Genomic DNA, 14,789 nt, shown 5'->3' on the forward strand with positions numbered 1-14,789 from the left:
CTGCATGAAGAGCAAAGGCTGCATTTAAAGTTTTGGTTTGAAGAGAAGAACAATCTGTATCAAGCAAACTCTGATGCTACGATGTTTTTCGAGGAACTGAGGCATGAGAAGTTCCATTAAGGCACAACAGCAATTCATGCAAAAACTTGCTGAAACAACACACACAAAGGAACTCAACTCACTTTGTATATTTATTAAAGCTAAATACACAAAATGAAGTTAGAAAATTAAATATCAGCAGAGGATTGAAAATCAGCTTCTGCTGGAGCTCAGACATGGACAGCACACCTGAGATTATTATACTACAACCGTTTAATGTTTATGGAACACCTGCCCAGTTAAACTATGACAGCATAACTATTCCAGATATGAGGACTGAATGCTCAGAGACCAAAGAAACACTGAGTCACTGTTCGTCAGGGCAGAAAGATGAAATATTTTAATAAGTGCTCAGAGTGACAGAAATCCCATCAAACCCAAAGTGACTTTTGGTTTGTAACTAATTAGAATAAAAATGAACAGACATCAGTTTTTTTAATGCCAAAAAAGAAATTTCCCCCAGAAATAAGATACATTCTGGAAAAAAAAAGTGAAAAAAAAGTGGTTTTTGAAAAGGTTTGGAGATCCACTTTGGATACAATGGGGGAAATAATTATTTGATCTCCTGCAGAATTTGTAAGTCTGCTCACTTACAAAGAAATGAACAGTCTCTAATTTTTATGTATTTTCATTTCAGTGAAGAGAGACAGAATATCAATCAAAAAGTCCAGAGAAAACACATTGCGTAAAAGTTATAAATTGATGATTGATTGCATGGCACTGAGTGAAATGAGTATTTCCTCGCCTACAACCCAGGCAGAATTTCAGCCTGGGCCGAAAAATGGGTTCAACTCCAGCCCCGCAAACTAGCTGGTCTCGAACCAAGAACGCGGCAGAAGGGCCTAACTCTGCCATCTCAACATCAGGGTTTCTACCATATTACATGTGTATTACATGAGAAACGCTCCAAATTCTTTGGTCTTGGGCACAGTTTTCCTCCAGGCTGTGGGCATCTACACAGAGAATATGCAGGTAAGTCCAAACGCTCACGAATAAAGCAAGGAGCCAAACAAGATCAACTCAGCTGTGACCAGGTGTGCAATCATGAGGGTGGAGACCCAGGCAACACTCCGCCTCTGAAATAAACAAGCAGAGGAATACACCCACACACACACACTGACAGAGGAGGGGAGTGGAGAGCAAAAGAGGAAGGACAAAGAGAAAGGGTGAGTCGGCCAGGAGAACTGGGAGACCAATGATACACAAAACTGGAATGGGCTACAAGACCATCAGCAAGAAGTTCATTGAGAAGGTGACAACTGTTGGTGCACTTATTTGGAAATGGAAGAAATATAAAATGACAATGAATCACCTTCAGTCTGGAGCTCCATGCAACATCTTGCCTTATTGGGTGAGAATGATCATGGGAAAGGTGGTGGATCAGTCCAAAGCTACACGGGAGGGGCTTGTTAATGATCTGAAGGCAGTTGGGACCACAGTCACCAAGAACACCATTGGGAACACACTATGCCATAATGGACTGAGAGCTTGCAGCACTTGAAGGTCCCCCTGTTCAAGAAGGCACATGTACAGACCCATCTTAATTTTGCCAGTGAACATCTAAATGATTCAGAGAAGGCTCAGGAGAAAGTGCTGTGGTCAGATGAAACTAAAAGGCAGGAAGAGAAATATTGAGTATGACCCAAAGAACACCATCCCTACAGTCAAACACAGAGGTGGATACTTTGGGGCTGTTTTTCTACCAAGGGTACAGGACAACTTCACCACATTCAGGTGCCAATGGATGGGGCCATGTACCATAAAATCTTGGACCAGTAACTCCTTCCCTCACCCAGAACACTGAAGATGGGTTGTGGATGGGGCTTCCAGCATGACAATGACCTAAAACATACCACCAAGGCAACAAAGGAGTGGCTAAATAAGAAGCACATTAAGATCATGGAGTGGTCTAGCCAGTCTCCAGACCTCAATCCTATAGAAAAATCTGTGGAGGGAGCTGAAGCTTTGAGATGCCAAGTAGTAGTGTTCATTTCTTTGTAAGTGAGCAAACTTACAAATTCAGCAGGAGGTCAAATAATTATTTCCCCCCCACTGTATGGCTCTAACACAGAATCAGTATGAATGGCAGTTTGTTGTAAACCATGGAATATATTTGTTATTGTATAATCTTGTGGAAAAAAATAAAATATGAACCCTGCTGTGTTCCTGACAGAGAAACAGCTTTTCCATTAAGTCTGCAGCAGCAGAGCTGTTTGGGAAGCCGCTGTTTCAGCACGACAAACACACAGTCGTAAATGCACAACAAAAACACACACATGCATTTCTTCTTCTGTTACTCAGAGAGTAATCGGACACCAGCAGTTTGTCTTGTCTTGCACTTTAATCCCATTTGGAAAAAGAAATGATTTAAAAGTGTCAAATGATGGCTCTTCTAGCTTAAAAGCAAACAAGTGATCTGTTTTGATTTGCAACACTGCAAACAGGTTAGACCTCGGGACAGCGATTACCTGCATGGCATGTTGTAAAGATTAACTAGTGTTTTTTTTTTTCTCTTGGCACCACGGCAACGATGATAATTGCTAATGCAGGCTTTTTCAAGCAAGGATTAGATGAAGTATTATAAAGTTATGTCATCAGTGGGAGTGCATTTACTTGTCCAAACTCAGGTGAATGGGAGCATATGATCCTAAGGTGTTCAGTGTGCCTTCTTGGTCAAGTCAGCGTGCAAAGTAAAGGAGTTCTAGGCTTTAATATTTAAATGCATGAAAAAAAGAGAAAGAAATACATTTTAATGAGTCGAACACCTGCAATAATTTATTAAATACTGAGCTTGAACTTTAACAACAGGACAGATTGCTGTGAAACGCCCACAATATGAAAAGGCTTTGTCAGGCTTTTTGAAATTCCGCGCCTAAAACTTGCCACTGAAGTGTTACTCAGTATCACAGACTCCAGCTATTTCCATCACAGACAGGCACCTGTCTCAGGTATTAGCATAATAGGTGCCAGGTGAGTTTCTGCTTGATTTTGTTGTAAGAAAGCATTGATAAGAAAGAAAACCTGTTGCACCTTTTCAAACATGTGATCACTATCACTTCCATTTGTTCAGGGGGGTGGTGGGTGGGTGGATGGTGGTGGTGGTGGGGGGGTTGATGTTTTGATGGGGTGCAAAAAAGCAACGGGCTAAAAATGACAATACTGGGATATTTACACATAATAATATTACGCTGAATTATGTGACTCAGTCACTGCTAACTACACACAAACTCTATTGTGGATCATCACAAACAGCACAAACAGCTCTGCAGTATCAGATTCCACAAATGACAGCGTCACTGAAGAGTGAATTTATTAATATGAGCAACCATGCGACTTCTTGAGCAATCCTGACTGCTATTAAAGTGCAGAGCTGAGAATTTTTTTTTTTTTAAATCCACCTATTCATTCATTTTCACATCCAGTTGAGGCCCATCTTGTCTAATTTTCCACAATTGGCTAAGTGAGGACAACTGGGATGTCTATTCTCTGCGCTGTGCAGTGGGACTGAATGTCAGCTTGTTTAGCTGTTTGTTAGTTTATATGTGATAAATTGAAGTCAGTGTTTAACAGTCACAGGACCAAGACAAACAGGGAGCGTGTTGTATTATATAGGAATATGGCAGCTATGAAAAACAGCTGACCATGCCATTGGAGTTAAAGACACCAAGCCTCACATTCATGTGCAGCTTGTGCTTAAAAAAAAAAGGGGCAAAAACACTGCATTAGTAATATGTTGTTCTCACACTGCTTCTCTGCACAGTTTGCATGACTGGGTTAGTTCATCATATCAAAGTCTTGTCACATTTTCAGCGATGCAAGGATGGTTTAACATATAAATGTTAATAATCAGAGTTTTGGGTGACAATGCCCATAAATGCAGCAAGTTTTGGAAGAAATTCTTCAGCTTTGCAGAATATTTTGCACAAAGAGCCACAATCCACCCCCAGTCTCTGAGTGAAACCAAACCCTTAATATGTTAACAAGCCCAGACTCTTGTATTGAAATTTGGGGCCTACCATGAATGTGAATAAAACTTTCAAGAAGCCACCTGTCGAATTTTAAGAGACTCTCCAAAACAAAAACTACCAACACTGTCCGATCTTTAGCTTTTGACTTAACGTGTTGCATTTGCAGTGTGAATTTTGCAAAACATTTTCACTGTTTTTTTTTTAACTTTATGTCTGTCATGCTTGAATCTGGGTGCCAAGAGCTAAACTATCAAACAATATGTAAACAGACAGCACTGATTCCTCCCTCCCTCCTTGCTTCCTTCTCTCCCTCTTTCACATGCACAGATGCCTTTCATTCCAGTCAGCCTTGCTAACTTTGAGGAGCCGAGTGACTAATCAAGCACCATCCTGGATTCACACCCAACATCACTGGTGCTCGGGGAACAGGTAAAACCAGAGGTACAAGAGGGCCTGTCAAATAGCTGCAAGGGTTGGGCAAATCCAAATGTGTCGTTAGGTTTGTGAGTGTATGATGTGTGGGTTTACAACCTTTAACCTAAATCAAGTGTGAGGAAATTTGATTTGGGTTTTTTTTTTTGGGGGGGGGGGGGGAGCATTTTTCCTCATGTCCCACTTCATTTATATTATGGCTTTTTTTATAGAGTTTAATTTTGAACTTTTCACATAAATTTTTTTTTCTTTCATTTTAATAAACTGATTGAGTAACAATTGGGCCAGTCACCTTTGGGTCTGAGTTTCTTATGTAGGTAGGGGCCTTTAACTCTTTGACCCTATCCCCTTCAGCGCTTATTGATGAGGCAGTCCAATCACAAACAGTCTCAGTAGGGACAGGAAGGTGGAGCCAAGCACTGAAACAGGGTGTGGTTGTGAAACTACAAAGTAGAGCCATGGGGTTTAAATTGAGCTGAATGAACCCAGGCCCATAGTTGTCATAGCTCTCTTGTTACTTTTACTCATCGCTCTCTCTCTTGGTTTCTCTCTCAGTTCCTCCCCCCCCCAAGTCTTACCTAAAAGACTTTTAGCTTGTGTTGGTCATTGTGTGTAAATATTTTACATCTGAGGACAGCTGGAGGCTTCAACCCACAGAAAACCCCTTCATGTATCTACCTGATCACTCTTGCTGATCTGTTGGATTCTCTGGATTGAGTGCTGCTTGCTGTGGCTGAGGAGCCATTTACCTCGTAGACAGGCGTGCTGAGGACTTGTGCTCAGAGGGTGAGTCTCACTTGTTACAAAGAGTTAAACTCGCATATCTCCCGTAGCCGTGCTGCTCCCATCAAAATGGAAGAATGAGCTCGATTTAGTTTACGACAACAGAAATTATCTTCTCTTGTTCTGCTGTTTTACCACCTGAATTTTATGATCTGCTCATATCTTACTCGTGTGGGCACAGGTTCTTTGCCTCACCTGTTTGACTCGCTCTGTTAGTCCTCGTGAGTGTTTCACTGTTTTAAACCTGTGATCAGAAACCAAATGTTTCACAATTCTTCCCACAATATCCGTGGAAGAACGCGCTGTCTGAGCCGTGAAAGAAGCTCTTACCTATTCCCCCCTGGCCTTGTATATTTGTTTGAAAGACTGCAGTCAAGGGCACTCAGGGGGGGTTGATGAGCCTGTGCAGCTGTCTCCTGTTTGTTCAGGCAGTAGGACAGCAGGTGGAGTGGTCACATTGTTGCTCACCTGCCCGGCCAACCTCTCTTTCAGCTCTGCTTCATCTCCTGCTCTTTTTTTTTTTCCTTTTTTCCCCAGGCATATAAAAGAATAAACAGCAAGCAGTCACCATGTTGCGAGAAGCTATGACGAGTGTTGTTAAATTGCACAGTTATCTACAATCAAGAACTGGTAAGTGTCTATGTTTTCTCTCTGAAGAATATTTACACTTAACAATCTTTTAAAATCAGAGCATTTTATTTCATCATGTTTCGTCATCAGGTGTGAAACTACACAAAAGTATGTATGACCTGCAGTGCCAGTGGACGCACCCAGATATTCCGGTGTGGAATCATGACTCAAAGACTAAAACGTGTTTCTCCTGTATGTGTTTTCCAGATGCCAGAGTCAGAGACTACCCTCTGATGCAGAGCCCTGTGCACATGACCTCTATCCTGCTGGGCTACATTGTCTTCGCCGTGTACGTGGGGCCACGAGTGATGTCAAATCGCAAACCTTTCCACCTCAAGACCCCCATGATAATCTACAATCTTTCCATGGTTTTGTTGAATGCCTTCATAGTATATGAAGTAAGAGTAATTATTTTTCACACTTTTTTCTTTTTTTTGGGGGGGGGGGGTGCAAGGTCAATACTAACAGCTGCTGATGTGTTTTCACACTTAGTTCATGATGTCTGGATGGGCCACCACCTTCACGTGGAGATGTGACCTTATTGATCCCTCCACCAGCCCACAGGCTCTTAGGGTAAGACAGCTAGTTGTTGCAGGGGGAGTTTTCACTGTCTGAAGCAAAAATTTGTGTCAGGACTGTTTGATCTCTTTGAGAAATCATTTATTAGATATCTGACATCAGAGCCCGTTTCCTTCCCACAGATGATTCGAGTGGCTTGGCTGTTTTATTTTTCAAAATTCATCGAACTTCTTGACACAGTAAGGGCATTTTTCTCTTTTTGTTTTGACCAATTTACTGATTTATTAATTGTGCCTTATCTCATATGTAACTCTTGTTTTTTAAAAAAAAAAAAAAAAAAAAAAAAAAATCAGGTGTTCTTTGTGCTGAGAAAGAAACAAAGTCAGATCACATTTCTCCACGTCTTCCATCACTCTTTCATGCCCTGGACGTGGTGGTGGGGCGTCACCCTGACACCTGGTGAGCTCACAAACATACATAAATGCAATGTTTGAAAGAACAAGGCCAACACAGCTTATTGGTGAGATAATGGTACAGGTGTATTTGAATGTAATCTTATTTCCCCTTTTCAAGCTGGAGGAATGGGCTCCTTCCATGCCATGGTGAATGCAACTGTCCATGTTATCATGTACACCTACTACGGACTTTCTGCTGCAGGGCCTCGCTTCCAGAAATACCTGTGGTGGAAGAAGTACATGACCGCAATCCAGCTTGTACGTTCACATTTTACAGAAATGCGTTCAAATGAATGGGATATTTGATTTCTGTTACGACTCAGGTGTTTTACAAAAAGTAATCCCCCTCTTGTTTTTATAGACGCAGTTCATTCTGGTCTCCATTCACATCAGCCAGTACTACTTCATGGAAAAGTGTGACTATCAAGTCCCCTTGTGGATCCACCTGGTCTGGATGTATGGCGTCTTATTTTTCCTCCTCTTCTCCCACTTTTGGGTGCAAGCCTACATAAAGGGCAACCGACTTCCCGCCACGGCTGACAAGGTGAAACAGAACGGCTCAACCAGCGAACCACTCACCGTGGTGACCAACGGCAAACCCCTTCAGAATGGGAACGGTCACCACTACACAAATGGCAAAATCTTAATGGGCAAAGTCAAGGAAGTTTAACTTGGTGACCCCGGAAATGAGAAGGACACACAGACTGTTAGTTGACATTAACACCTTAAATACATCCTTCATATCCAGTAGCATACTGGCCTGACATCAATTTCAATATGCTTCATCTAAACTACAGAGTCTCGTCTAGTCTTTTTGTGAAAATACATGCACTCTTCTTGGGTTATGAATGGTGGTCTCTACCTGCCCACATTGTGTTTGTAAGTTGCAACTGTGATGAATACTGTATGAAGGCTGGTGCTCATTTTGTCACTGATAGTATTCTTTAACTCAGGCTTGACCCGCACGAGCTTGACCTACACTGCAGTTTTGCTAACATGACCTTTGTTGCTTGGGAGTATGGAGCATAGCACAGTTTTCACTCAAGACTAGTACATGTAAATAACTATTATTGTTAGCCCAAATTAAGGCTTTCACTGTAAATGTCAAATATTTAGTTTTTTTTTTTTATTTATCTTTTTGAAATAAAAAAAAATTTAGATAAAGGTCTGTGTAATTTGAAAAGCAGTTGTGATGTGCACTGTGACAGAAACATCACACTTAAAACTTCAATTTTAAGAATTGATGGAAAAGCAATGTTATACTGTATATTACAGTATTGATGCTTTTTTTTAAAAAAAAAATATGTGCTCATACACTGCTGTGCACGTTCATCTGTAATAATCCAGCCTGAGTTTTACAACACTCTATGGTCTGTTCTCTCTGCACACTATGCTTTAAGTTAATAGGCTTTCTGTGATGTTGGCTGTTTCTGAATATAACTAAAGAAGTATGAATATATTTGATAAACCCATCAGTGTTTGCTGCTATTGATTTGTTTTATTTAACCTATATGTCACCTCTGGGGAACAGAGGTTTAGGTTGTATATGTTGGTTTTAACTCTCTTGATCAAAATAATATTTTGGGACTTTTTTGAAAGAAAATGATTTTTAAAAAACTTGAACTTTTATAATCTGTACCTGTAGCTCCAGTTGCACACATCATTGGGCCAACAAACATGTACAGAGACTTAACTCAGCATGTTCATTTTTGCTTAAAATTTGCAACAATACATTAAAAGCATTTTTTTTAAAGAAAATATTCTGCAGATGAGCTCATCAGCACTGGTCTTCCTTTTCAATAATGCAAGTGCAAACACTCAGCGGCATATTTATTAGTGGTAGAGTGTGAGAGGAGATCGGGAAGAGAGATACAGAGGGAGACACGTAGGAGACAGGTTGGGACTCGAGCCTGAGCCGCTCACACCGCTACACAGCATGTGAATATGGTTGCCTACTCAACCACTGAGCCATTTATTCAGACTAAGCCACCTTGTGGCAATACTGAGGAATTTGCATCTATAGCATTTAAAAAGGAAAAGAAAAGGGGGTGGGGAATTAAATCCTCCTCAGCCACTGACCTTAAATATTTGAGCCAAGTAGAATTTCTACTAATCTGGTTTTCATTCCAAATACTTTACATTTGAGTGGAAGTTTGTCTTATCCAACTCTGCAGAATAATTCCATGGTGGTCTGTCTTCATTAGACTCAATAAGCCATATTACAGGCAAGTAGACAAACCATGAAATAACCCCACAAGTGGGAAATGATCTGTGGTGAGGGACTTTTGAGTCTGACGTAATCCAGCTCTAGTGTTTAAACACAGCACACTGAGTAGATACATTTTTGTTCTCATGATCTACTGAAAACAGGTGGATGTCAAGTCACTACATATATAGATTTAGAAAAAAAAAAAAAAAAGTTGTAACTTCCCATGCAAATAAACTCTCAACCTATAGTCCTAACCCTATGGCTGGCCAGCAACAGCACAATACATGGTAAAGAGAAGCAGCCATCATAAAGTGTTTATTTATAACCCAGGTAATACAGAACATCCTGATTAAAAACAAACTGTAGGTTATAAACACATTTTAAAAACTGCTTAAAAACACCAGTTCTATAAACAATGGATGGAGGCCATCAACCCTTTACACCACCGACAGGAACAACACCAGGTGGTTCTCTTTATTGTGGATAAATTAATTTAATAAAAAAAAAAAAAAAAAAAAAATATATTCATTTGCACATTACTCATTGTAATCTCAAACATCAAAGCAAATTATCTGATTGACTGATGAATGACGCTGCTGGTTGATTTCACCAGCCTCTCTTTAGCCTTCTTCTTAACAGGATCCATCTCAAAGCTTTTCCACAGGCGAATGGTCTCATCTGCAGCAACAGTAGCAATAGTAGAGGAGTCTGGGCTTAGAGTCAAACTCAACACTCTGTCCTCGTGGCCTTAAAGAGGAACAGAAGAAAAAATAAAAATACATCTTTGTAACAGCAGGAAGGCTCAAGAGCAAGTTTTCAGTTCACTGATATGCCTTTAAAATATGTGGAAGAGACTTTACCATTGAGCTCTGCAACTTTGCTGAGAGAGGGATATTTCCAGATAGCAACATTGTTGTGGGCATATCCATGGGCAGAGACTAGCTCCTTGTAGTTGGGTGCAAACACCAGGGATGAGATCTGAAAAGTTTGATTTGATGAGACTTAGCCAAATGAATATTTTACTGGGCATAAACATTAGAACTGAAGGGTCTAGAAGGACGCAGTTACCTGGGACTGAGTGTCAAGTGAACTGATAGAGGAGCCACTGTTCACATTCCACAGGCGGATGTGGCGGTCACTGGTACCACCTCCAGATGCAAGGATATTTGGCTGCCACGAACACCAGGCCAAAGCCTAGAACAATGAAAGGCATACACAAGTAGCCATGAGTGTATTTAATGTTCATAAAGAGCAGTAGGGAAAGCACAAATCTTAAATTTTATTGGCTCCTCACCTTGACGGCTCCCTGATGTTCGCTCCAGCAGCGGATCGGCTGGTTGTCGTTGCTGGCGCTGCCCTCATGCACGCGGGGCCACACACACACCAAGTTGTCATTGCCTCCACTAGCCAAGTATCGCCCATCAGGAGACCACTTCAGGCCACACACCTCCTGTGTGTGAGCAGTGAGGGTGGAAATGTGATGGTCTGCCACCCTCACATCATGGTGATGGATGTGTCCTGATCTGGAGCCACTGTGGGTGAGGTGGAAAGGAGGGAGGAAGACTAAAACCAAGTAACACCGCAAACATTGCTACTTTTACTTTGCTAGCAGAGAAACATTTTTACCTAGAAAGAACATGGTCATTCCAGCTCAGACTACCAACCCTCGCCGTGTGGCTGGCCATGCTGCGCAAACGCTTCTGATTTTCAACATCCCACAGCTAAAAAGGAAAGCAAGACAAGTTGTGTTTAAACACACACACACCCCAAAAAGCATGTTCTGTGAACACCGAGTTCTTATGAACTAAAGCGGCATGCTCATCATGCCTACACTGACCTGAACTTTGCAGTCACTTGTACCAACAGCTAGGTAGGTTCCCTCTTTAGTCCAGGACAAGGAGCAGATGTAGTCCTCTTCACGCTCCAGCTTCATGAGAAGAATAATGTCTCCTTGAGCGGCATCCCACAAGTAAACACTGTTATGAAGAGCCACAGCGAGAAAATTGCGACTGCTCCAGTCAAGCAGATTCAAATCTGGAGGGGAAAGAAAGAGAAAAAACAGCCCCAAATTTCAGAATATACAATTATCCATGTAATAAATTAGGATCTTTATATAAAAAGGAGCAGTCGAATTGTGTCAGAAGTTGGAACACTCGCAAGTTGAGCATATTCCAGTAGTAAAGTTGGAAAAGAAAGTAGAAGCAGTCATGTATCACAAACAACAAGGCAATGTTTGTTTTTAATATTTAGAAATACCATTGCAGCATGTTGATGGTAAACCCTGGTAAGTTACCTGCGTGTGACTCATTTAACCAGTCAGCTACACAACAGCAGCAGCACATATTACAAGCTGTACCATTTGCATGCACTGTTGCCATGTTTAATTGCAAAGTCGGGGTTGGTGGGACTGCTGTGATCCTCTAAGCTGGAAGTCTAACTTGAGGGGGGCATTCCAACTGAAAACTCAGAAATTGTAATTTAAAATGGAGGGTGTTAGGTTTTCTTCATATTTAGAATAAAGATTGATTAGTGTTTATTTGCTGCATCTCTATAAATGGGATCCATCCATTTTTTTTCCCACCGTGGTGAAATTAAATTGTATAGACAGGAAAATCCTGCGTCCAACTCACAGAAATCATTTCGAAGATCGGGAGCATCCAAGATCCTGTCAGGAGTTGAAGATATGTATCTGGACTTTTTGATAGAGGCAGGGGTTTGAGTCTGACTATAGAGGACTTTCAAGTTGTTTTGGTAGCCTGTAAAAACAAGACAGACAATGAATAAAAATAAAGGAACAAAAGTGGATTCCAACTTTATATTTCTGAAATGAAAATATTGCTACCTTCTGGTGCATTAAGTGGTTTCCCTCCAAGATGGAGAATCTTTGCATCTTCAACGTTGTATCCATTCAGTGATACAGACCATGCTTTCTGGGTTTCCTTCAAAACACAGACAGGATATTAATTAGTATCCTCCTTGTACAAAGAGAAACTTAAATCTTTGTTATACAACTTACTGTTGTCACTGCTGCATTTGTGTCCACTGGCTCATTCTCCTTTGTCAGCAGGAAAGTTGCCACGTCCATTTGCTTGCTGTTTCTGATGGGAATGAAGCGATCACCCCCCATCTTAGATGGAGTTTGCTTCTTACTTTTGCCTATGATTCATAAACACAGACCACCAAAAAAAAAAAAAAAAAAGTGGGGTTAACATTTGGAGAGCTAGCTGCAAAGCCTTTCCCCCTCCCAGTAGAAGCCTGAAAAGAAATGATACACTACCTGGAGTTTTGCTTGGAGTTTTTGATGAACTCAGCGACACATTAGCAGATTTTCCCGGCGACAGGCCGCTCATGCTGGATGTGTTTGAGGAGCTCGCCTTTCTCTGCCACCTCGCCATGGGAGCGTTTGTGATCGGCATGTCCAGCTTCAAAATACTGTGGATGTCGTTCTCAAAACCAAACTGCGCCATATTATCCACGTTCTCATAGACCTGGACATCAGGCAATGGTAAACATAATATCTGATGTGTAAGATTAATGCCTTTCGTTTGAGTGCCATTAGTGCTCGTAGCTAATCTTTTAGCTACGAGCCTCATTCTAATACTAGGATAGCATCCGTTAAATTTTTTCTAAAACAAAAATCAGGTTGGCCAAAACCATATCGCACTCCTACTCTTGTTGTTTTAGAAGAATTAATAAAGCGTATTGTAGCGATTCTCTTAGTTAGAGAGCGTGTTGATGTTGTGGGATTTCGGACTGTTCGGGAGGTTCGTGAAGGGAGCATGGAGAGAGAGAAAAGACCGAGAGCTTGCCTGTGTGTGTGTGTTGCTGTTCCGTTGTTGTAGTTGTGGTTGGCGTGGCTGTGGCCTACAGCAGCCGTTTTTCTGCTAATAAAGACGACCTTTGTTGTGAACATCGCCGACTGTGGAAGTGTGTTTACAACGTTACAGTATCATAGCTGAAGTAAACTACTGTGCAGCCCAATGAAAAACAAAACACACGTTAGCGTTAATTAACGCTTAACCGAATCTATTTTAATTTAATTAACGTTATGCCAAAACAACATAGGAAACTTCAACCGAGTACTCGAATCTTAAATTGTACTTCTGGAAGATAAAAATCAACGCAATAGCCTCACCTCGTCGAGAAACCGTGAAACTCTCTCGTTTCTCGCTCCCTTGAATTTGAATTTCGTGGGAAATGACGCCACACGGTTTAAATGCCACAAAGCGCTCATGCGATTGGTTAGTTCAAGAGACTGCAGTTAGCTCCTTGCATTGCTATGGTAACGTTTTCGAATGCGTTAACGTGATTGGTTAATGGTATTTCCTGCCAGAATCCTCGCCACTAAAATCTATCGCCCTCTATGGCCCAAAGTTTAGGACTGCTCTGTGTGAATTGAAAGAGCGACACGACACAGTAGAAAGAAGACGCTGTGCAAGCTGCTTTACTTTAAAACATAAGACCGCTATCAAATATATTAATTTGAAGTTTATTAAAATATATTAGTAAAATAAATAAATGAATAATTGTAATCATTCCTACACCAATCACATGGATATTATTTTTTTTTAAATCAGGTCGAATATTGTGTCTCTGTTCTTTCAATAGACTGATGTGTACACATTTGTTTCCAGCCACCTTGAAACTGCCTATACAAAGGCCTGAACCACAGCTTGAAAGAAAGCAGCCTCTTCCTGGCAAAACCCAAACAAACATGATTTATAACATAATACTCGTTGCAAGTGTACAAACAAACAATCAAAAATACACCCCAGTGGTTAACATTTGCAGAGCTAACAAACAAACAGCACAAAAAGTAAGGAAATTTGTGTTTGGTTGATTATTTCTTTGTTGTAACAATGCTTCTTGGCAATAAATCTTATACCACTGGAAAGCCTGTTTATTTCCCCTTAAGTGGTGCCACATGCATTGTGGAAAATGCATTTGTGGGTTGAGCAGGAGAGTATGTAGGTTGTGTCCATGAAAAAACTGCCAAAGCTTCCCTGCGAATGCTAAACAGCTTATTCTGTTATTCACTTTTGCTTAGTGTCATTTATTGGGATTTTCCTCTCCAACGTGCGTTCACTTAGGAACAAAATGGACGAACTGACACTGATGAGGAGCATGAATAGAGACTTTTCCATATCCTGTGTGTTATGCTTCACGGAGTCATGGCTGTGTGAGGAGATACCGGACTGCGCGCTCCAGTTGGAGGGATTTCATCTCCTCCGCGCAGACCGGCAAGCTGCGCTTTCCGGCAAGGCTACAGGTGGAGGAGTCTGCTTCTACATAAACAGTGTGTTAAGGTTTGTGCTCTGTAGTGTGTATGTATATGCCTTTACTCCCAAAAGTCAGTTATGGGAAGTGACGTGTTAGACACATAGCCCAATGTTAAGTGGTGTTGTTCTGTGATGCAATGCGGAAATAAAGTGAAGCGAGCGCTGGCGGGAAGCTCTCTCTCTGCCCGCTCCGAGTTGGACTTCAGAGTGTGTGATCTGCTTATTCCTCCATCAAAGAAATGACATGTTAAGAGAACCGCATCTGAATACCGCTGCGCAGTCTCATCTGCTAACAGGTTATGGGCCCAGTCCCGATACGAGACCCAGGCAAGAACGAGAATGAGCACCTGAAGTTAAGGGTAGGTACCGCTTAGAAAAGTCGCACCGTACTGCGTGCCCGGCGAAGATAAGTGCT

General features: G+C 41.4%; 2 protein-coding genes across 2 annotated transcripts; one reads left to right on the forward strand and one right to left on the reverse strand.

The window, feature by feature from the left end:
• Positions 1–4,994: 4,994 nt before the first annotated feature.
• On the forward strand, positions 4,995–8,592 carry elovl1a (ELOVL fatty acid elongase 1a). Its single transcript, XM_030751639.1, has 8 exons — positions 4,995–5,285; positions 5,820–5,912; positions 6,120–6,310; positions 6,405–6,485; positions 6,614–6,670; positions 6,785–6,890; positions 7,005–7,144; positions 7,248–8,592. Exons 2-8 carry the CDS (start codon positions 5,852–5,854, stop codon positions 7,554–7,556), a joined length of 945 nt encoding a protein of 314 aa, XP_030607499.1. The 5' UTR covers positions 4,995–5,285; positions 5,820–5,851; the 3' UTR covers positions 7,557–8,592.
• Positions 8,593–9,394: 802 nt separating this feature from the next.
• On the reverse strand, positions 9,395–13,342 carry cdc20 (cell division cycle 20 homolog). Its single transcript, XM_030752414.1, has 11 exons — positions 13,231–13,342; positions 12,373–12,583; positions 12,112–12,251; positions 11,938–12,034; positions 11,726–11,851; positions 10,933–11,129; positions 10,722–10,816; positions 10,390–10,627; positions 10,164–10,289; positions 9,956–10,073; positions 9,395–9,842 (listed from the first exon to the last, which is right to left on the reverse strand). The coding sequence occupies exons 1-11, from the start codon at positions 13,327–13,329 to the stop codon at positions 9,664–9,666; spliced, it is 1,626 nt and encodes a 541-aa protein (XP_030608274.1). The 5' UTR covers positions 13,330–13,342; the 3' UTR covers positions 9,395–9,663.
• Between the last annotated feature and the right edge of the window lie 1,447 nt (positions 13,343–14,789).

This window comes from Archocentrus centrarchus, chromosome 17 (genome assembly GCF_007364275.1).
Source record: "Archocentrus centrarchus isolate MPI-CPG fArcCen1 chromosome 17, fArcCen1, whole genome shotgun sequence".
Taxonomy (NCBI): domain Eukaryota; kingdom Metazoa; phylum Chordata; class Actinopteri; order Cichliformes; family Cichlidae; genus Archocentrus; species Archocentrus centrarchus.